The sequence below is a fragment of the Natrix helvetica genome (assembly GCF_964273705.1).
Source record: "Natrix helvetica genome assembly, chromosome: 6".
Taxonomy (NCBI): Eukaryota; Metazoa; Chordata; class Lepidosauria; order Squamata; family Natricidae; genus Natrix; species Natrix helvetica.
Genome location: NC_138553.1, coordinates 20,863,490 through 20,886,664, shown reverse-complemented (window position 1 = coordinate 20,886,664; position 23,175 = coordinate 20,863,490). Strand labels below are relative to the sequence as shown.

Here is a 23,175-nt window from a genome sequence, read left to right as displayed (position 1 = left end):
GTTCCTGCTTAACAGCTCTATTTCATTGATATAATTAATACTCTGAATTTCCCATAATGTAGTCGCAAATATAACCCTTATTATATTAATGATGTAATGATTTCATGCAAAGTGTTCTCCATGCAGTCAATCTTTATTATAGCAGTATTCACATCAAATACATATAACTTTTCACCTTTTATATAATACAGAGTTCTTTAAATAACTTTACACAAATAGTTCTTCAGTCTTAATTTTCAGCTGTCATTTTTTTAAAATTGTATGTCTCCATGCTCGCTAAACCAAACTGGACAATATTTCCCACTGTACAAATTTACATGAGAGAAAAAAGCTCAAAATACAAATGAAAGGAATTTACGTTAGAGGATTTTAACAACTAAAATCTGTATAAGCTTTTACAGTCAACAACTGGAGAAAAGGAAAGGCTGGGTGATGTGATGGGAAAACGCTGCAGTGATCAATAAAACAAAGCTGAAAATTATTTTCCTGTGAATTATAAGTGCAGTCCTCATAAATATTGTTTTTAACTTACTTTTTTTAAAAAAATCTTTTTTCTTAAAGAGGAAGAATCAAAATTGCAGTTTTTGAGGATGAAACTTTTGTGGAAAAAAAACTTGAAGGAATACAATGTTGAGATAAATTTTCTCTGCACACTAATTAAACACATTTCTTCTTTTCAGTAACATGTTAGAATAACCGTGTTCAGCAATTTTTTTGGTCGATCTTTGCAGTCACTTCCATAGGATTTAACTTTACAGTATTTAAGCTAGACAAATTCTACACAAAGGTTCTCTGCTCATCACTTTAAAGGTTAAGGGAAAGCCTATGGAAAGGACTTCATGTCTATAATCTCCACACTCCTGTATAGAATTTTTCCTAGCAATACAACAGAGTCCTAATCATGAACAACTCTACCGTTTCCCATGATTGCAAATCCCTGAAGTGACGATTAACACACAGAAAGAAACACTTAGTGCATGTGGTAAGAAGTCATTGGAATGAAATTCTCCAATGATGCAGTGGAGAGAATATCCGGTTAGTACAATTTCCCTACCTAACTGAAGAGAAGCAGCACAGTTGAAAAGGGGAAAAGGTCCATCCATATATCAAGCACTTAACAGTTTTTATATAAATTCTTTTAGGAAAATAGCGTAAAGAAGATAAAGATAAGCCTTTTTGTATTCCAGACACAACAGAATATCGGGGAATTTATGGTTTTCAGCTGCTTAGAAATTCTCTTTACCCACCACTGGTCCCTAATAGCCCCAAGAGGTGCTGGTTACAAAAGCAAACTTCCTCTATTTAGGCTAGAAGGGCTATTGCAGTCCAGTAGTTGGGCCTCTAGTGCTCAGTCTCAATGACTGTAATTCAGTCACAATATATGCTCTGTACTGAAATACAGAGCAACACTACTTAGGAATACAACAAGCTCAATTTTATTCTGTAAAAATAGGGTGTTTGGCACATTCGTGACAACCAACAGGCAACACCAGTTTTACGATATAGCAATTATTTGGAACGATAGGTGCTGTCATACAGAAACCCATTTTATAAAAAAAGTAAAAAGCAAGGATTACGGGTGAGCCAAGGAGTTTGGTTGTCACGAATGTATGCATTCTCCCCCAAAACCGGGAGAGAATGACCCTAAATAATATTGATCACTGCCACTTTAATCACAGAAAACAAAAGGAAAAAACAATCTGGAAGGAATGAGGTGGATTTCTTTAACCATTCACAGCTTTAAATTTCAAAGTACACTTATTGCACTTAAGTTTTTATTTTTATCTTTTAAATCAAAAGTTAACTTAAACTCAAGATTCATACTCTGAATGCAAATAATAGTTCCCACTGTTCCCATTCTTTCCTCTATTGGTTCATTTTTCTTCCATTTCAGCCCATGCCCGAATGTTTCCCTATCAACTTATCCTCTCTAATGTATGTAGATAATGACATTCTAGGCTGAGCATAAAGTAGAATACAGAATCTCTGAAAGCCTAACAGTTCAAAACTCTCAACCATGTAATATTTTCCTAATCCAGAAAGGAAGCAGAAATAATTCTAACAGATTTACTTTTTGATACATTTTAACTGGAACATAATAAACATAAATCACTCTGACATTTACAAAACAAATGTCAGGGTTCAGAATTCCATCTGCCAAAATAGGGATTACACATATAATTGCTGGAATTTATGCTCATTTATCTTGAAGTAGGTCTTCAAAAACAGTGGGTCTGACCTTTCACATTTTAAGAAATGCTTACGATTATGCGACAGAAGGTTTATTTTTCTATTTTAAAATATTTTGTCCTGTGAATATTAAGTATTTGTAAAGTTTAACATCCCAGTGGATTTAATATCTCTTAAACCCTAATGAAGGTGGGAAGGACCAATCAATAAACCTGTATTCACAAATGTAAATTTGGAACAGGATACAAATCACATCAGCTCCTGAACTGTTTCTTGACTATTTATCCATATTTTCTTCAGGTTTGTTATGTCAAAATAGTAACTGAATCTAGGTCGGGATTTACAGATTTTCAGTTCAACTGAGGAGCAAGTGAACCAAATCTTTGATGCTTTTCTCACTAAGAATCTCAACAACTTTCAACTAGCGTAGTAGTCTCCATACCTCCTTTATTTTCTTTTACTGAACTATTTACCCTTCCTCAAAGGTATGTTTAATGTTCTTTCTTTTTTAAAATGGTTCTTCCATTTTGCCTACAGTATTATTTTATAAATAATAACAGTTTATTATTATTTCAATTAATTCGGGATTTAGTGCTGATCTGGGGAATAAATACTACACGAACACAGTATATTTGGAATACTCCAGAAAAGACCAATGGCAGTCATGGAGATCTAGTCGCTATTTGTTTTATTGAGATTTAAACAGGAGATTTTGCTCTATGCACAATTTGCTGTATTTCTACCCAAGTTTGAAACTGTAGTGTATTGGGAGTCAAAGTAAATTTTCTGCCCCATAATATAAGCATCTCAATATTGTGGTCATTTTTACTTGCTTTTCAAAAGGCACAACCATTTGGCAAATTGTTAAGGAAAATTTCCCAGATTAAACGTGAGAGATCCTTTATAAAGCAAAGTGTATTTTCTAACATTTGTGCAAGCACAGACAAGGCTGATACAATACAAAAATAAAGGCAAAATAAATATTTTGCTGATCGTCTAATTCTGCAAATAAAACTTAGTGAAACTTCCATGAAAAAAACCAAGAATAATGCAGCAAACATTTTAGTTATGCCCACAGCTGGAAAATTGAATTAAACTTCAATAAAATAATTCACAATTTACCCACCATCCTGTTCTTTTTGAAAGACTACTAGCCATTTTACAGTTTATTTGTAAATTAATATATACCTTACAGTTGTATTACTGAAATATGCAATTCTTTGATGAGGTTTCTTACTAAAAATGTGAAATAATGACAATCTAAAGGATAAAAATTCTAATGGTTTAGTGATTAATTTTGTGGAAAAACTGGTGCCTTTCTCCTCCATATGCAATTGGTGATTAAACATGAATTATATTTAACAGTACAAATTCCTTTCCAATGTGGGTGATATGCTTGCAAAAGAAATTGAATTCATAGAATGATTAAATCTAGACTAGATTAAATTTCTCTAGTGAAATAAATTATTTAGATTGAATTCAGAATAAATTCTCTCAGGATCAGCTATGCAGCATTCTCTCTTACAATGGATTGAAAGTTGCTTAGTCTTAGAACCATGTAACCTTTCAAAAAAGAATGCAATGAGATAGAATATATGCATGCATACCTAAACTATTCCCCTCCTCCAAAGCAAAGCAAAAACTGAAACATCTAATTAAAAAAATAATAAAAACAAAACAAAATGAAGTTTCGCAATGAAAATTGCAGCATAAGACTGGAGAGAATTTTTTTTCACAAAGACTACCAGCTGGATGTTGGGATAGGTAGCTGTCTAGTTTTTTTGGGTGAAGTACTGCCAATAATAATATCATAATGCTGGAAAGCCTTTAAAATACAGTAAAGATGGCAGTCAGAAACATTAATTCACAGCTTTGCTGTTTATGATGCAAAAACAAAAGTCAGGTGAAGCCTAGGAATGTTATCATTCTATCATTTGTTGTAGAATTTATCAACTGGATAAGCCTTTGTTGAGGTAAGTGCTGCCACTGGGATGATTAGCTAAGAACACAATTTCAAACAACATATTAACAAAAAAAATAATTCTGGAATTAACAAAACCCTCCATTTTGTTCAGCCACAAGAAAATTTGTTTAAGGACACATTTCTATTATAATAGTCTCTGTTTGTTTTCCAAGAAATTTTAATTTGGAATTAATGTACTGATTGCAGTTATTCTCGTTCAAAAGACCAGGATGATTTCTGTTTTAATATAATAACTTTAAAATCAATTTGTAAGACATTCTTACTCAGAAATCAGTTTCACTGTTCTCAACTGAACTGATTCTCAGGTTGTGTGTGTTTAGAATGGCATCTCTAATGGCAAATTCTAACAATCTTTCAAATGTCAATTGAAGGGATAGTATAATGAATCTCCTGATTAAAGAATAAGATAGATTATTATATTGAAATGGTTTTGCTGTATACATTAGTTACTGGGTCCAGAAAACAGCACATTGTGCTAGAAAATCAGAATTCCATGTCTGAATTGATCTTTCTGGATGAGTAATGATTTCTGTAGGAATTTAATTTACCAATCTGCCCCAATTGCTTCAAACTACGCTGATTTTGAATGCAGGACCTGAATCACTCCCATATTCTCATCCCAATTTTGGGTTCAATTAGGTTAAATTCATTCAATAGAAGATATACATTGGAGGAAAAAATCAATGGCTTGCCTTATGCTTAGATGGACAGAATCAAAGCATATCCATGCTTATAACTTCCTACAAATGACTTGCAAGGCAGTATCTAGATTACAGATCTTTCCTTGCATTGGAGTAAACCTAGAATATGGTTGCACCTCTGGCATATTGACCAAAAAATACCCAAGCTGTATGTTTTGGTCAATATGCCAGAAGTATTACTCTTTATCATTAGCAGAAAATGGTGCATGTGACATGGGCACAACTTATAAAGTTGATTTAGCCTTATTCTGTCTCATTATAAAGCATCCTAGATAGTTCAATATTATGAGGGGGAAGAACCGAAACTTGGAATTAAGGAGAAAACTGTAAACAACATGAATTAACAAATGATAAAAATGAATAATAGGTAAATTGTTATGTCTTAAGAAAAATGAGAATGATTTAGATTTAAGTAGTCTGTGTGATTTTGTAGAGTTGATAAAGATGGATTTACCATGAATTTACCATGAAGGGCTATCATGTGGGAACTAGCACCCTTTGGGTTATTGAAGATGTATATTAAAACATTAATCCATGAATTTGTGATAACCGCAACATGTACCAGTGAATACTCAGAACCAAGGATGAGTTTGGGGAACTGGGGAAGAATATTTTTTGGATAGCATGAATGGATAGTGAGAGAATACACAAAAGGGATTGGGCCCTTTAGGGATGTCATAATGAATAAAAATGACGAATATCTATTAGGAAAATTTATGTTTTGAATATGATATTTAAACAAAAATCTAAGGTGTAGAAGTCATCTCAAATACCTAGCTAAAACAAGCAAGTATCTGCGCCAGAGAGAAGCAATATAGGAAGATGCTAGAAATATATGAATGATTTAGTGAAAACAACAAACATAAATTTTTTATTATCTAGTTGTAGATGTTGCCACGCAGGAAAGTCCAAAGTTGTACAGACAGAATTACAGACAGAAGTGAGAATATGCAATGTAAAAAGCATGAACATGGAAAAGCTCAACACAGAGTATTAACTACACACTAAAGTCCTAAGCATCAGCGAGTTAAAACGGACAGTAACTGGATTCTTTTAGTCAGAAGATCTATTTATCACCCAGGCCATGAAAAACAAAGAAGGAAGGCAAATACAGTTTTTGGATTAATGCAATCAATGACTGAATAATACAAGTTAGTCTTCATAGACAGCCCTTTAAGAATATGGTTATTAAGCAGTGATGCGGAAGAGGATATTAAGGAGTTCCTGCTTGAGCAGAGGATTGGACTAGAAGATGAGAAGGTCCCTTCCAACTCTATCTTTCTGTTAGAACTTGCACAGACGTTGTGCTGTTTATGGTTAGAAGCTGGAATGCCATAGTTGGCAACAGTGAGGAAAACTAAAGACGTTATGGTCAAGAAAACTGAAAACAGAAAAATAATTTAGCAGTTTCTGTCAATTCAGTAATTCCTTTGTTGCTAAGACATTCTTCAACAAACAAAATCCTCTCTTATGTATAAGGACATAATCGGAGAGAACACAAAGAAATCAAACTGATTGCATTGCTGGAATAAGGAGGTGAATTAGCTCAGCAAAGATATGGTTAGGGGCTGACTACAGAACAAATCACAAATTGTTGCAAGTCAAGATAAAGTGGAAGAATAAAGACAGCCAGATTTTGGAAAAATGATTTGGGGCATGTACCTATCATTTTCAAGGAGAATATCAGAAATTGCTTTGAAGTCCTGAACCTCATTGATAGAGATCTGGAGAAACTGTGGAATGCAGTGTTTCTCAAACTTGGCGACTTAAAGTCCTGTGGACTTCAATTCCCAGAATCCCCCAGCCAGCATAGCTGGCTGGGGAATTCTGGGAGTTGAAGTCCACAGGACTTTAAGTCGCCAAGTTTGAGAAACACTGGTGGAATGAAATAAAGTTACTGAACATGAAAACCAAGAAAAAAAAGCCAAGCCAAGGGGAAAAAAAACCAAAATGAAAAAAGAAAAAGAAAAAAAAAACAAAGAAAAAAAGAAAAGAAAAGAAAAACCCACGAAGTGTCAAAACAAATGGTGAGACTTGCCAAGAGAAGAGAAGCCAAAGCCAAGATAAAAATCTCAGGAAACTAAAGAATTTTAGTGAGCTGTTTAAAAAGACAAGGAGTTTTATTGCTACACGTGTAAAGACAATTAAGATGGAAACAAACACAAAAAATAAGAAAAGTCTTCCAAAGGATCTCTGAAATCAGGAGGAAATTCAGACTCAAAATAGCTACACGTAAAAGACATCAGTGGGCAGACAGTAACTAATTTAAAAAAGATCAAACAAAGATGGAAGGAATATAGTGGAATCCTGTATAGAAGAGATGTCAATATCCAACATTTTAGAGAAGTTTGTGGGAATGACATGGATATGCTGCTTGGAGGAAGCAAAACAATTGCTATAAATCCTAGCACCAAAGAAGATGAAACAGAACACATGAATGCAGGAATATTTAAAAAGGTAAGGCTGGAAGTACACAGAGTATCTAAGGAAGAGGAGGAGGAGGAGGAAAGAAGTCTGAACGAATATTGGTTTTGCCATCCATCAATCAACAGAATATGAGGTGGCTCAATATTCCTTAGCAAATGATCCACACTGGTCTATGTTGAGTGTTATGGAGCCAAAAGTACTCTTCGCTGCCCAGCATGCTATATGGAGCTGTACAAAATAAAAGTGGAATATAAATCTAATAATAAATCAATGTAATTGTGATCTGAGAAGAATTGGCTTCAAGGAGTTTATTACTTTATCATGTTTTCTTTGCATGAATTTAGGAAGACAGCAAAGATTTCTTGTAGTTTTCCTCTCTTCAAAACACAATATGCATGCTTCAACATACTGGCACATGATATTCACCCTTTTAAAACAGATTACTGATGGTGGGTGGTGGTGACGAAGGCAGTGGAACTGTAAAGAGTTGAAAAGAGAATCGGTATTCTGAAAAATTACTGCAGGCCACCATTAGAGTTGTGCTTTACATTTGTAACAAACCTTATATACTTTTTGCGAGATGACACAAGTTGTTTTAATCTTTTTGTTCTGAATAAATTCTTAGGAAGCTTTCCCAAAGCAGACCAATCACTGAAGTGAAAAGGAGTCATCCAAGAACACATCTATTAACTTCCTGCATCACTTCATTTCACTTCAGTGATGCTTAGGCAGAAATGAATCACTGTTAGTGATGCTGTTAGTGTCTGAATATATAATATGCTTTCATAACGCCTCTTGCTCCCATTTCGGTAAGACCCATTTCAAATCAAATGCACTACACAGTTCCTTTACCATGACGGTAAGGGTTTTTTAAAGAAAAAATCAAATTTTATAAACAAAGTTTGCTAAAAAAATAATCTTTTGTTGTCTTTTTTTAGGTTTGCAGTATTGGAGAATCAACATGTGAACTTTGAGTTTTGACTTTTTCATAGATACTCTGGTTTCATCCACTAGAAACTATACTAGCACAGGGGCTTGTTTCAGCCTCCTACCTATACAGGGCAGGACAGAGTAGTAAGGCTTCTTTTCTTATGAATTCTCTTCCAGTGGCACACAACTATCCTTTTCCAAAAAAAGGAAAATTATCACACCATAGAGAATTCTGCTTACTTCATAATTCATACAGTTTCATAATTCTACTAGGGATAACCTAACGTATGATCTTTGTATCATTTTATCTTGTTTGGATAATAACAAGAACTGGAAACCATTTTGCAAATTAAATTTAAGGGCAAGGCATAAAGAGAAAAGCAAAATGGAATCACCAAGGATACAAAATAAGGGCAAGAAAAGAAATTGCAGGGGAAAAGGTGAGGATAGGCAAGGTGAGTAGTGTTGATCCAGCAAATACCATTTGTATAGAAAAACAACAAAAGAAACAGCAAACTGCCATTAAAGCCAATTTGCTGCATTTTCTCTCTCTCTCATGCACACAATGTTCATTCAGTTTGCTGAGTTAACATGATTAAAAGTTCTGCTTTTTTAAAAAAAAATACCAAAGCACTTTCTTGGGGGGGAATGTCTAATTTTTGGGAAGGTTGTGGCTGGGTTTCATTTTTGAAATGTATTCAATTCAACCTGAGAATGTCTGCTTATGAAACGTTAGGTACCTGCCACTACCTTGTACCTTTTAAAATAGGTACACTTGTTATTCATAGTCTGTATTACACTTTCTGGGCATCCCCAAAAAGTTCAACACACAAAACACAGATTCAGATTTGCAATACAAAATGAAAAGAAAGCCACGTGTGTTGAGCTTAGCTACAGTTTTGTAAAAACATTTGTTGCTGGACCAACAAAAAAAGGGCTCTTAACCCATTCCAAAAGTATACAAAAAGGAAAAGATGGGGAAAAGGATGGCTCTGAATAGGAGGTAAAAGCAATTCTGGGAAGTGCAGAATCGCCTTTCCTTTTCAAATGACTCTGACTGACTCTTCTGACTGAATTTTTGTTTTTGTGAAATCAAAAGAGCGAAGTTCAATTGAAAAGGAAACACCGCACTTAGTTTTTTGATCAGTAAGCACACCGGGAAGGAAAACACACACAAAAATGAAATCAAACCAGAGGATGATTGTTTTGATTAGCTCTGTCTCATCAGATGTTCAGCCTCTGATGAATCGTTGTTAGAGGGAGAAAGCCGGCCAGCAGATCATCCCAAGCCTATGATGCAGAAGGAGTTCCAACTTCATCATGCCACAGCACCAGAAAGTCAAAGCGCAGCCCTCCCTCTTTCCTGGGAATGATGCCAACGGTACAGGCAGCCACTAGAGATCTTCAAATGCACATGACTTTTGTTGGAGGGGGACACAGAGGCAGCGGAAAGCGCTTGTCCCAAACAAGAGCTTTTCCCTTCCACCCAAGGTTGGATTGGGAGCTCCCTTCTGATCTGATCTAAGTGTACAGATCTATAGTTTTTCTAAACTGCAGTGTTTAGAGGAGCACAAGCGAGTCTGAATATTCTAAAAAGAAACGGTCGGAACACAAGACTTTAAAAATAAAGAGTGGATTTGCTGCCAATGATGCTGTGGCTACTTGAATGCTGCAAATTCGCCTGTAGAGGGAGGATAAGAATCAAGTTTTAAAAGTTAGGTTTAATTCATCAGGAAGACAGAAACTTTATCCAGTATAGATTTGACGCTATATACCGGACATCTTGTTAGGGAGAAATGAAACTGTTAATAGTTAATTGTGCCAAAGGATCTTTTGGACGTATGGAATAAAAGTATACTCAAACAGAATCTTTTTAAAAATCTGTAAAATAAACCTGGCCCATATTACAAGAGCTTGTAAAAGAGGTTCTATTAATCAATTTGCAAGCAGAAAATGTTATCCTATATATTTCTATGATTCCTATTCATGTGTTTTTAGCTTACAAAGTTAGGAGATCTAACATAATTGTAACTGAAACCTAAAGGCCAAATATTAAAAGGAGGGTGAATAGCAGGAGCTATCTAAACAACTAACATTTCATTAATTTAGAAGTCAGAAAGTAGATGGAATATCCCTTCATTTATATTTATGCAAATTTAGAAAGTGCACCTTTTAATAGCTTGACTCCAGAATGGCAGCTACCTATTAGCATAAATGTAAATAGTTTACAATGTTACTAATCTATTAATAATACAAAAACGCAAGAAAGCTTTACATATACATGCTACTTTTTACTTTAATACATGACTCCCTACTGCCATTTATCTTTTTTTTTTTTAAAAAAAAACCTTGTTCATAAATAGCTTCTGAATTTATTGGGTTAATATGGAGCAAATAACATGCTTTGAAGCCAATTTTAAAACATTTACATTCTCCTACCCATTTTCAGTGAATTTTTTTCAGTGATCTTGAGTCCATGTATACAAGCTTATGTTAACAATTAATTTATATTAATAATTTTGTTCCTGCTGCTCTTCTATATTAACAATTCCAAATGGTGATAAGAAATGGTAAAGGCAAAAACAAAAAGCTTCATCTTTCATCTAGTCATATAAGCATGGCATGCAGTGTGTTCAGATCCTCCTCTCAAAGCACAAGGGCCATTTCAAGTCATATTAAAAGCCATTTTGGTTTCAGATTCAAGAAGAGAGTATTTGAAAGTTTAATTTAATGGTTGTTAATAGATAATCAGAACACTGCATTCTGACATTTCCTGAACTATACAAGAAACAGTTTCTTGGAAACCCCTCTGATTATCTAATGATACCCTACAGGTAAGAATAACATAACCCAATATTACCAAAGATTTGTACCCTGTTACCCGAAAATAAGACCTTCCCAGATAATAAGCCCAATTGGTCTTTTGAGCACATGCACTAAAATAAGCCCTCCCCTGAAAATAAGGCCACTCTGAAAATATTGCAACATATCAGCAGCTATGAGGTGGCCACGCTCACTGCCTCCTGCATCTCAAAAATATTAAGACCTCCCCGGAAATAAGGCCAAGTGCTTATTTCGGGGCTCAAAAGAAAATAAGACCCCGTCTTATTTTTGGGAAAACATGGTATGTCCTGTTCACTAAGCAGGCATGGGAAACTGACTTGGAATCAAAAACTGCCAATACTTCAATAAAAATTTCTTAGCTGATATAAGAAAATGAAGGGCAATATAAATTTAATATATGTACTGTAAAATGGCATGAGAAAAAAACAAAAACAAAACAAAAGCACCGCAAAGCTGGGTGACTGTTGCATGATTAGAAGCAGCCAAAATGTTGAGAAAGCAGACCTCTTGCTACTAACTCCCAACAACTTCTGATAAACATACCAGGTTTCTTTCCTTTTATTCTTTGTTTAGTTGCAATTGTTGTTTTGAACTATCACAGTTCAATGTTGCTAAAGAATAGAGGTTTGCAACTGCTGTGAGAGATGATTTGCCACTTTAACTTTCTTTTATAAATTAAATAGGTCCAACAAGGAAGGAACATGCTAGTGCATGCCATCAATAATCCCAATCAGGTAGTGATGTAAGTTTTATTCTGCTATAGAGGTTTTTTTTTAACCTTAAGCAACTTTTTACTACTATCTCAAACCAACTACATACAAAATATAAGAAAGGGTCAGAAAGGGGCATCATGTCAGCAGATGTCTTAGACGGGTGGCTCCAGATCTAAGTGGCCATTTGATACGCCACAGAGGGCTGACTATTATGAAAATATCTCCCTTCTCCTAGCAAGCATAATTAAAAAGTAATGCTATTTTATTAGCACAAAGTTATGCTATCTATCTCCCAATCTCTGAGAGCAATGCTCACCTTATCCAAACCCGACATTTGTTAGGATTGCAACTCTCAGAAATCAGCAAGATCATTGTTATATTATGTTGGAAAATCAAATGCTTCTACCAAACAGAAAAAGTAAGGCAGCTGCTAAGAGATATAGGAAGGTACCCAATTCTTTGTCATGAACAATAAAGTACAGCAAATATTAATCCACCTGGAACCTTTCTCAGTTTTCCTGTCTCCAAGATTTATCTTGGAGATCTTAAGAGGGCATAAAATTGAGAAAGACAGATCTAGACAAAAAGTTCAATGCTGAAAATAACAAAGATTATTATTTAAGTTGAGGGCAATGTAACAATGGCAATATGAGGATTTACTTTTTGAAATAGGTGTTCCAGCACAAAATATCATTTTAAAAAAAAAGGTGCGAAGGAGAGAAAAATTGAAGAATTCTGTCCAAGAAACCCTGGATTACAATTTGCTTTTACTGGAGATCTGAACTTCACTGGATAAATTCCATGCAAAAGCATGAAACGTTTTCTCCACAGAAAGGAGATTTCAGAAGAAACATAAACCTACAAAATATTGAGCAACAACAGCAAAGCCATTGACTTTTGAGAGAAAACTGGTGGTAAAACTTTTATATCCCACCTTTAAACAACTTTTAAAGTTTACCACACTGCTTTTACAAGACTAGTTTACCCCATTATGGGCATCGTTGTTTTAATACATAGCAGCCATTTCAACACACAATTGTAGAGACAAAAACAAGACATATTTCTGTTTTGCTTTCTGCCTTTTAAAGCCCCTTCAAGTATATTAGCTTCATGATGCTCTACACACCTAAGGGAACTAGTGCAAAGGCACATAACTGGGGTAGTTTCACACAGATAAAGGTAGTGTTAGTCAACAGAAATGTCAAAAAGAAAATAAAGACTTTTGTAGTAACAAAAAAATTGTTTTGGGTGAGAAGGAAGTTAAAAAAAATGCTACTGGCCAGTGCCTTGATATTCTGTGATATTTGCTCAGCTTTGCCAAATAAATCAAGAGGCACCTGGTTTTTAAACTCTTTTGCCTTACCTTTTTTGCATTGCCATCAATATTGCTGACTTAAAATTGTTGCTATCTAATGACAAAATACTTTTAAAATGCAAACACAAAACTCTACTTAGAATCAAATTAAACTACAACAATGAAACAAACAAAAAAGAAACATTTCACCTGTAACCCAAACACAAACGGGTACATATTAGTTTCTGAAAATCTTTTTAATGAAGAGGCATTCATGAGCTTGTCTAGGATGGCAATTCTGAGGACCCTCTGTTGCCAGCAACAGATAGCTAATCTGAGCAACCTGAAAGCCCAAGATTAGATAAATCCTTAGTCAGTCAGTCCATCTTTCTCAATGATTTTAAATCACTTAATGGAATTAGAAATCATTCTCAATACTGTTTTCAGTTTACCAAAAACCCACCGTATCCCCCTGCCTGGATAGGTGTTTTTGGAGACGTGCACGCATATAAGCTAAAATCCTCTGTTTGGAAACCAGCCCTGTTCAAGGAGGGTTCAGATGCGCTGCGGTGAATTTTTGGCAATGACCGGGCCAGAAGCTCAATAGATGCAAGGATCTGAAAACAAAAGAAAACCTAGCATCACTTATATGGACACAATATATCACAATATTTAAAGTTGCAATTTGTTAGATGTATTGTTTTTAATAAATTTTGTAACATGTAATAAATAGAGAAGTTGCCATTTTAAGAATTAACTCCATTCTCCTACAAACATGATTGAGATAATGTGGCTAATTACTGCCTCTTTCAATGAAAATTCAATGAAAATCAAAGGCTTTTGAGACACCTTACTGCCTAAATCACAACTGGAATGCTGCAAAGGCAAAACCCAAGGGAAGCACTGAAACCATTTAAAAGCTCATTCCAAACCACTTGAAATTGCAGCTTTTACAAGAATTTCAAGCATAAATATTTCACAGACTATAGTTTGGTGGGGATCCTTCCTCAGTCTCCCCTCCTGATGTCACAAAGGCAAAGCAGGAATTGGAAGGTGCTACATTTTGCTGAAAATCTTGACTGAAAAAAAAGTGGATGGTTAAATTATTTAAATCTGATTGTTTTCTTCATAAATCTGCAGGGTTTCCAATAAAATCTGAAGAATTCTAACCTGTGGTTTTTCACTTTAGGATTGATTGTCAAAATATCTGGATAGGAAATACGTATACATTTTCAGAGTGGAGATAGATTTATTCATCAAAGCAGTAATAGAATAGCACATTAGCTATCAAGGAGGGATTATTCAAAGATTAAAGTCAAACCTTTTTTTCATTTTCATGGAACCTCATACTTCATCATCACTGGACTAAAGCTATCCCTGTAGCAACAGAATTATTTAAACTAGAAAGCCCTACCTCTATATATGTTTGTTATACCATTTGCTTATGGGCGTAAGATTTCAAAGATTAGACTATTCTTGGCTGGAGTTGCTGTGAGATGCAGAGCTAAATATGTATCTGGTGTGCATAATCTAGGATATAAGTATGAAGCTTCTCCTATTAATATTACCATAGAAAAAAGGGGTAAAGGTTGAAAGTCTAGATCTGTCTAGATTGTCTAGATCCGTGATTTTGAACCTATGGCACGCATGCCAGAGGTGGCACACAGAGCCCTCTCTGTGGACATGCAGGCCGTCACTAGCTGATCTTCTGGTTTCTGGTGGTCGTGAAGACCAGCTGGCCAGCGTGCACCAGAAACCAGAAGACCAGCTGGCCAGCACTTGTATGTGCATTGGCCAGCTGGTCTTTGGGTTTTCAGGCTCTGGCGTGTGTGCATTCCAATTTTGGCACTCAGTGTCGAAAAGGTTCGCTGTCACTGGTCTAGATAATGTGTGTCTGCTATTATCTTCTAACAGGACAACCTAACTGGGTGACATCCAGTTGCATTGCCAATTTGTTCTTGTAGTGTTCTTGTGCTACTGTTACTAAATGCTAACTCAAATATGAGAAATTCTTACCTGGGGGAAGAGAGGCCTTTCATCTCTCTTTTTTTTCAAGCATTCTGCCATTAGTCTCTTCATGGCTTTGGGACAATTGCTTCGCACTTTGCTGAGATCCGGAGAAAGATAACCTCGTCCTACCATAAATATAATCTTTGCAGAAAGAGAGAGTGAAAAAGGGAAAACTAAATTTAATATATTGTGATTTTTTTAAAAATATGACTGTGCAGTGCTTTGGATTTAAATATCCTAAAAAAGTGCTTCAGAATGCATGGGACTGTGAGTTTGGCACCTGACTGCAACATCTTAAAGCAACTGCATCTGTGGTGGTGGCTTGATTTGTGAAAATACTCTTTTAAGTGGAAATTGGTGAGGGATTGAGGGAATATTAGAATATTATTTAGGTTATTGCTGATTATTATTTGTTTTTTTTGAGGGTCTCAAGATTTCAAATTTAAGCAAAGTAGGGAGAAAACAATGCATTAGCGTCCTCGTCCTCCTCCTCAGCTTCATCTAGTCCAGTAAGTCAACGATCTTTGGATAGCATGTTGCAGCAGGACAAAATGAACATGATGAATACGATGCTAGCATAAGTGAAATTAATGCTCCAAACATTTCAAGAAGCCACAACAAAACATTTTGAAGACACGAAAGAAAGAATGGAAAAGATGGATGATCAAATGGAGAACATTCAACAAACAATAATAAAAAATGAACAAAAGATGCAGAAAATAGAAGAGAAATCAGAACAAACAGAAAAGAAAGTAGAGGAGATGAATGATAGACTTACACAGGCTGACAAAAATCTTGAGAGAACAGTAATCACGTTGGAGATGGATAAAGCTGAATACTTCTTGAGATTCTAGAATATTGAGGAAGAAAAAGGGGAAAACCTTGCAGAGATAATGGCAGAATTGTTGGCGGAAGCCATGGAGGAGGACAAGGAAGAGGTGCTTGCTGGGATGGACAAAAGATATGCATCAAGAAATAAACTACCCAGACAGGTACATGTGAGATTTACCAAGAAGACACTAGGAACAGAGATACTTCAAAGAGCAAGACATAACCCATTGAAATATAAAGGAAGAGAAATAATAGTTCTAAAACAAGGAAGGATAAGCTTGAAAATGCTGCAAGATTTTAAAAATAGAAGTGGTTTTGAACTACCAGATTGGGAATTGTACTACCACGCTTAGATACTTACTTGGGTGAAAGAATGAATTGGTTTGAGGAACAAAAGACTATTGACCTTAGAGGAACATGATCATGAATTAGATTAGCATGCTTTTTTATAGTATGGAAGAAACAAAATACATAGCTATTTCCAAAGACACTGTGTTAGGAATTCATTATTAATATGGGAGAAAATTAAAGAACATTATTTGAAAATACTGGTCTGGCTCTCCACAATGGAGGCACTGATTTACCCAAATGTTATTGATATAGAGAATGTTACCAGATATAAAGATGTTTTAAATGAAAAGGAGAACTTAAAACTAAGCAAGAACTGAGTGAGAAAGGGATTGAGATAACATGGTTGTCATATGTGCAGATACAATCTAGACATGAGAAGGATGTTAAATGTTTGGTTTGTATAAAGAATTAACAGAATTAGATCAGATATTAACAGGGACTGATGAAAAATTAATAAAGGAAATATATAGCTACTTGTTAAGTATTAAGATGGAAGAGGAACAAGTAAAACAGACGATGATATAGGCTAAAAACTTTGGCTATTCGATTGAGTTAGATAACTTATTTTATGTTATTATTTCCTAAAAGGATTTGTACCCAGACAACACACTGTTCAATTGAAATTGGAATTTTTGTATGTTATAAAAGAAAATAAAAACTTAAAAAAAAAGAAGGCATGGGACTGTGAGTTTGCGCCTTTTCCTGGGAAGTCTGTGTTGCGACATATTGCAAAGCACTTTTCAGGCACAGAATAGATGCTGCACAAGCTTAAAACTTTTAGGCATATTTCAAAAGTTTAATAGAACCAATTTAATTATTTTCCACACTGGAAGGTAAAAGGTTGGCAGAAAATGTAACATGTCTGTCAATTTTAGCTTTACATCCATTGCATATAATTCCCAAAGTGGTGTTTGTATTAAATACATTGGTCCAGGATCTCAATAATTCTAAATAAGCAAAGATAGACACCACATTGATCTATACCTTGTCTACAGCATTGATCTATACCTTGTCTACTGAAACAGGAAGGACCACTTAGGCAGTCAATACCCACCGCCATTCACTACAGTACTCAGAAAAAAATTAGCAAATGTTACTAAGTCTCAAAATTATTGTTACAAATTAGGTGCCTACTTGGTACTATTACACAAAAGAAATAACACTGTACTTTATTTCAACACTGGGATTCACAGTTACATAAAGCAAAACCTAACTTGAGCATACTCACTTGACTTTCAAGATCTTATTTAAAAAGCAGGTAGCATGCCCAACATTGCTAATTATTTTGGAAATCTCCTCAATTTCAAAGACCATCATTTGGTATAGGATGGAAGTTGCTACTGTTACAAATAAGCCACTTTTTTTTCTCTTGGCACACTGAATTAATTGCTCTGTTCATTAAATCAGGAGATCATATTGTTCACTTATCATACGCTCAAAAGAAAAGAAATCTACAATTCTGAACCCCTTGACCTCAAGATGACTCAAGTATCCCAAGAACCAAGATCTTAATGCAAAAATATATTAAAAATTAATATTTTCTAGATCAGCTTTCTGCAACTTGGTACCAGATTCCAGCTAAAAATGCTGAAGTTTTGGCTAACATATCTAGAGGGTACTAGTTGGGGATTTCATGGTTTGCTAACAGGATTACAAAGTTGCCTTAGTTATATTCATCTCTTATACAGTACTTTCCCCCCAGAATATTGAAAAACTATTCCATTTTCTTTAAGTAGTCTTGAAATCTGTATATGTCTGAATAACCCAGATAAAGTTACATAATTAATTATAGTGCTGATTCTCAAATGAAGAAAAGGTTCACTGAAAGTTGTCAAAAGATATATTGATCTCTGAATATTTAATATTTAAGTCATCTAACATACCAGATTATGCCATACCTAAAAAAAGTCTAACCTAAACTGAAAGCAGTGAAAGTGTATAAGACAACATTGCAAAGGCTGAAACAATCTGTCAGTACCACAGGTGCTTGAAAATCACCATGTATTTACGATGGTTGCAGCATCCTGGGATCATCTGATCACCATTTGCAACCTTCCCAGTGGCCTCCAACAAAGTTAATGGGGGGAAGCTGGATTTGCTTAACTACCATATGATTTACTTAACCACTGTGGCCAAAATGGTTGTAAAATTGGGCATATTCACTTAACAACCAACTTGCTTTGCAGCAAAAATTCTGGTTCTAACTGTGATCATAAGTTGAGAACTTCCTATAATTTAGAAATAACACCTTTCCCAACCCTAACTTACCTGGTCCCTATTGTTGATGTTTGAATATGGCAACTGCCCAGTCATCAGTTCATAAAGGACAATTCCAAATGCGTACACATCTGATTGAAAGCTATATGGATTTTTATCTTGCATCCTAATAACCTCAGGTGCCTGTGATGTAGAAAACAACATGCTTTAATCTGTTGCAATTGCAGACTTTATCTATATATCTCAGATCCCCAAACATGAAACTAGTATCTAAAAGGATGAATAAAAGCTATATATTTATCCTCACTGAATCCTCATTAATAGAAATTAAGTAATTTCTAAGCAGATACTGAGTTGGTCAAATTGTATGCAATTACCTCCCTTTAATGATTATGGTAGTCAATTAGTCTTTCACTGATATTAACGAGATTGATATGATGGGAAAAAACATAAGACAAATTTGGGCAGTGATTGCACTCAGACGTTCAGTGAGAGGAGAAAGTCTGGGACAGAAAGCAAAAGGTTTCCAAGCATTCCATCTGGGGTGATAATTCTGCTACAGATTAGGAAGGCTTTCCCTCAGCAAAGCAAACCATTTGTTTCCATCCTAAAGAAATGTTCCTTTCTCTGCAAAAGGGATTGTGCAATTTTGGTGAACAATTTGGAAAATACTCCCTTCACATACCATCCATAGAATAGATCCAGACAACTGTTCAAACTGGTGGGATCCACTCCATCGTGACTTTACTGTTGCTAGACCAAAATCACCTATTTTTACCGTGAGATCTTCATGAAGAAATATATCTGACAGGAAATGTAAAGGAGAAAAAAAACTAAGCAGGATCTGACCTGGCTGACAGTTGGATAGGAGGCCACCAGGAATTGAAGTTTTATAGAGAAGATGAAAAAGAAAAACCATCCTGAAAGAAGACGACAACAAACCACTTCAATATTGTTACCAATGAAATTAAATGGATATGTCCATGAAGTCAATACGGGTCAAGCTTTCCTATGATAAAAGTTTTTGTTTTAAAAGCATGTATCAAACTATATGATACACCAATATGCAGCTTAGAGGGCTTTTAGATTGCATTTCTAACTTTGGTTAGTGCTGATAAATTAAAGGAATGTGGTTACAAAATGGACATCCATGCAGACACTGAGACTCCAAAGCTTCTGAAAGTTTCATATAGATCACATATTTGTATGAGAGATAGTTGATTTTATATAATGAAATATACTGGCATGAAACACACTGATGCATTTTGCCCTTCTACATTCAAGTCCTATGACACCATGCTCGGAAGTTCATCAAAAGAAACCAATACATTGACTGTTGGATTTGGAATCACAGGAATGAATAAAAACTTGACTTAGGATAGACACGCTACTGTTTCCAAGACATATGAATCTGGATGCTCATCTCCAAACATATTTAGATGTACAATAATTAGACATAGAAAATATATTTGTTTTCTTTAATAATTAAGGTTGAAACTACTCCAATATCTACATATGCATCTTCAATTGACTCCAGCTATTACTTTTTCCCCTTCTTGTTTTACTCACTTTGAAAAAACGTGAATGATAAAAGTTAGTGTTTTTAAAGGATACTATTACTCTTGAGGTCTCTGTGGATGATAGACTTGGCATGCAAGTAACTGCAAAGTAACAAAACAGGCAGTGAATTGATCATGCCACTTACTTAAGGAATTATCAAAAAGCCAGATGAAATTAAGTCATAATAAAGATAATTTGTTACAGCAAAGTAATCAGCACCTTCCACTCCTCACAATTTTAGACACTTGGATTGTAATCCTATGGATATTTACCATGAACATATTTTGTGCTCTTTCTACAAACTCCTTTTGAAAGGAAGAACCTACAACGTGGATTAAATTACAAAAGGTTGCCATATATACACTTCCGCCCAACTAATACAGTACTGCTTTTATCTTGTGAAATTAGGATTTAAATTCCTATTGCCATAAGAAACCCTTTGGTATGTTTAACAATGAATAAAGTTTAGACTCTGTTCTATACTTGCTTTTTATGAAGCCTAACCAATGTTGCCTACTTTAAAATTTCATTAATGCCTGTATAAGCTATTTGACTTGTCACAGCAATTCTCGCTAAAAGATATAATTTATAGTTTTAGTTATTTCTATATGTCTGTTATGTTGTATGAATTTTTATTTATCTTTTTGGTCTTTGACCATCTAGCAATCAATCAACGTATTGCACAGATCAAAACTTCCAAGCACTTGTGTGTATTCTATATTTATAGATCAATTTCCTTAAACTCAGCAGTAATTTGAAAAATCAACGTATTTTTTTAATATCATCTTGAATAAACATAATCTCCACTGGTTGAAACTTCCTAAGAATTATTTCAGCATAGAGAACTAATTCAGGTTTCCTGCTCCATATTGCTCAGCAAATGATATCCAACTTACTCCATTCCTTGTGCTGTCTGACGTGCAATATCAATCAGCTTGATCATTTCAAATTTAGTCTCAATGATGTGTAGATGGTGATAAAGACTGGACCCTTCACACCACTGCGTAACTATAGCCAGTTGTGGCTTTGTTGAATAACCCATGAAAAGTAATATATTCACATGTCGTGTTTTCCTATGTGGTGGTGGAAAAAAGAAAAACTTAAAATTACTTGGGGGAAAAATCCAGCAATAATATGCTATTCTAGAGATTAAAGCTTTAAATCAGCACTCACTTAAATATCGAATCATATCCAGTCTGACATTTTTTTTCTCCATTAAAGTGAATTTGATGCCACTAGAGTGCCAGCAAACAAATAATGGAAGAATAAAATTCTCCTACTGGTGGTTACAGAATTCTAGCACTGGTGTTTTTCATGGTTTTCATTTCTGGTCATACTTGATCTGTTTTTCATTGTTCCTTGCTTTTAAAAGGTCAGCCACCCAGAGATATTTTAATCACCCCTTCAATTCACTATTTTAAAAAAGTGATGGACCAGAAGGACAAGATCCATTATTAGTGAATACATGTAAGGAGCAATTGAGCAGGAAAGGCAGAGGTCATTTCTGATTTAGAGCCGTGGTGGCGTAGTGGTTAGAATGCAGTACTGCAGGCCAGTAGTGTGATTCTCAATGGCTCAAAGTTGATTCAGGCTTCCATCCATTCAAAGTTGGTAAAATGAGGAGACAGATTGTTGGGGGCAATATGCTGATTCCGTAACTCACTTAGATAGGACTGTAAAACACTATGAAGCAGTATATAAGTCTAAGTGCTATTGCTATTATCTAAATGAATTCTTAAAAGTTAGTGGTTTTTCTGGTTGTGTCACCTGTATTGAATTCATATAATCTTACCTGAGAACTCCTACTTCATTTTTAAAAGCCTGTAGCTGCTGAGGGGTGGGAGCTGTAACATTCAACATTTTCACTGCAACATCACCTTAAAAAAGAATTTCAAAAAGTGAACTACAGATATTTTGCTCTACTCATAAGATGACTGTTTAGTATATAATAAGGCAATACTGACTGCCCCATAAAGTCTTATTACATATGCATGCTAATGAAAAAAACAAGTTACTGAAGCTTATTGAAATATTTCTGACTGGCATTCTTTTCTTGCACTGCAAACCTTTTATGAAGTCCTTTTCTATTTTTGATGTGATTTTACTGTGCAGCAGAAAAACAGCTGCTCAAGAAACAAGCTCAAAGCACCATGGGAATATTTGTTGCAACTTTTTCTTTAACCATAAAAGCAGAAGCCAGTGTAGTGGTCAAGTACCGATTAACTATTACTGAAATGGGGGGATTCAGCAGTGATCCATTCAGATTGAGGAAGTCACTTTGTACACCGGACCATATAATTAATAGGTACTGCCCTGGGCACTGAACTAAAGTATCATTGAGAGCCAGGTTGGTCTAGTGGTTAAGATGCTGGCCTAGAAACCAGAAGACCATGAGTTTTAGTTCTGCCTTAGGCATGAAAAACTGGCTAAGTGACTCTAGGCCAGTCATTCTCAGCCCAACTCGCCTAACAAGGTTGTTGTTGTGGGGAAAACAAAGAGAGGAAGTATTAGGTATGTTCGTCGTATTGAGTTATTGTAAAAAAAGAAAAGAAAAGGTGGAATAACAGTCAAACAACAAAAAAATAAAAATTTCTGGATCCTGACAAATGCACATTAATCAAAAAGTTTTTATCTGATGAAAATATTTTCGGTAACTTTCAGAATTATAAGTTCTCAAATCCTTAACACAAAGAAATCTGCTGGGATTTCAACAATTGTTTTAAATACTTGGGGTGAGAAATAGTTGCTTTAGTAGTTACATACCATGCCATTTCCCTTTATAGACTGTCCCAAATGAACCAGAGCCTATCCTTTGTCCAACTGTGATCTGGCCATCTGGTATCTCCCAGTCATCACTTGAATCTCGTCGACCAAGGGTTTTCTGCAAGAAAAGCAAGTTTATAGTTCTGTAAATATTTTTAGTAAAAATGTATGCATGGTGATTGTGAAAAGGCCTTACATTTATATTTTTTTAAAGCCACAATTAGCCCAAATCCATTTTATAAGCATAGCACACCATGTTATATGACATCAAGCCTTGAACATTTCAGGTGCATCTGCATACACGAAAAAAGAAAGGCTGTGGGCCCTCTTTACTCTCCTATCTTCCATACTTGGCTTACA

At 35.0% G+C, this 23,175-nt stretch overlaps 1 protein-coding gene across 2 annotated transcripts in view; it reads right to left on the bottom strand.

The window, feature by feature from the left end:
• Nucleotides 1-114: 114 nt before the first annotated feature.
• The window catches only part of BRAF (B-Raf proto-oncogene, serine/threonine kinase), a 60,216-nt gene continuing 37,155 nt past the window's right edge, over nt 115-23,175 (bottom strand). For both annotated transcript variants that reach the window (XM_081957047.1, XM_081957048.1), the window contains 10 exons: nt 22,816-22,933; nt 21,845-21,929; nt 20,949-21,125; nt 20,107-20,153; nt 19,178-19,296; nt 18,544-18,675; nt 15,100-15,234; nt 13,547-13,700; nt 6,752-9,913; nt 115-6,608 (listed from right to left, as the gene is read on the bottom strand). In XM_081957047.1, the coding sequence (XP_081813173.1) occupies nt 9,891-9,913; nt 13,547-13,700; nt 15,100-15,234; nt 18,544-18,675; nt 19,178-19,296; nt 20,107-20,153; nt 20,949-21,125; nt 21,845-21,929; nt 22,816-22,933 (990 nt within the window). In that variant the 3' untranslated portion in view covers nt 115-6,608; nt 6,752-9,890. The remainder of the gene's footprint in view (nt 6,609-6,751; nt 9,914-13,546; nt 13,701-15,099; nt 15,235-18,543; nt 18,676-19,177; nt 19,297-20,106; nt 20,154-20,948; nt 21,126-21,844; nt 21,930-22,815; nt 22,934-23,175) is intronic.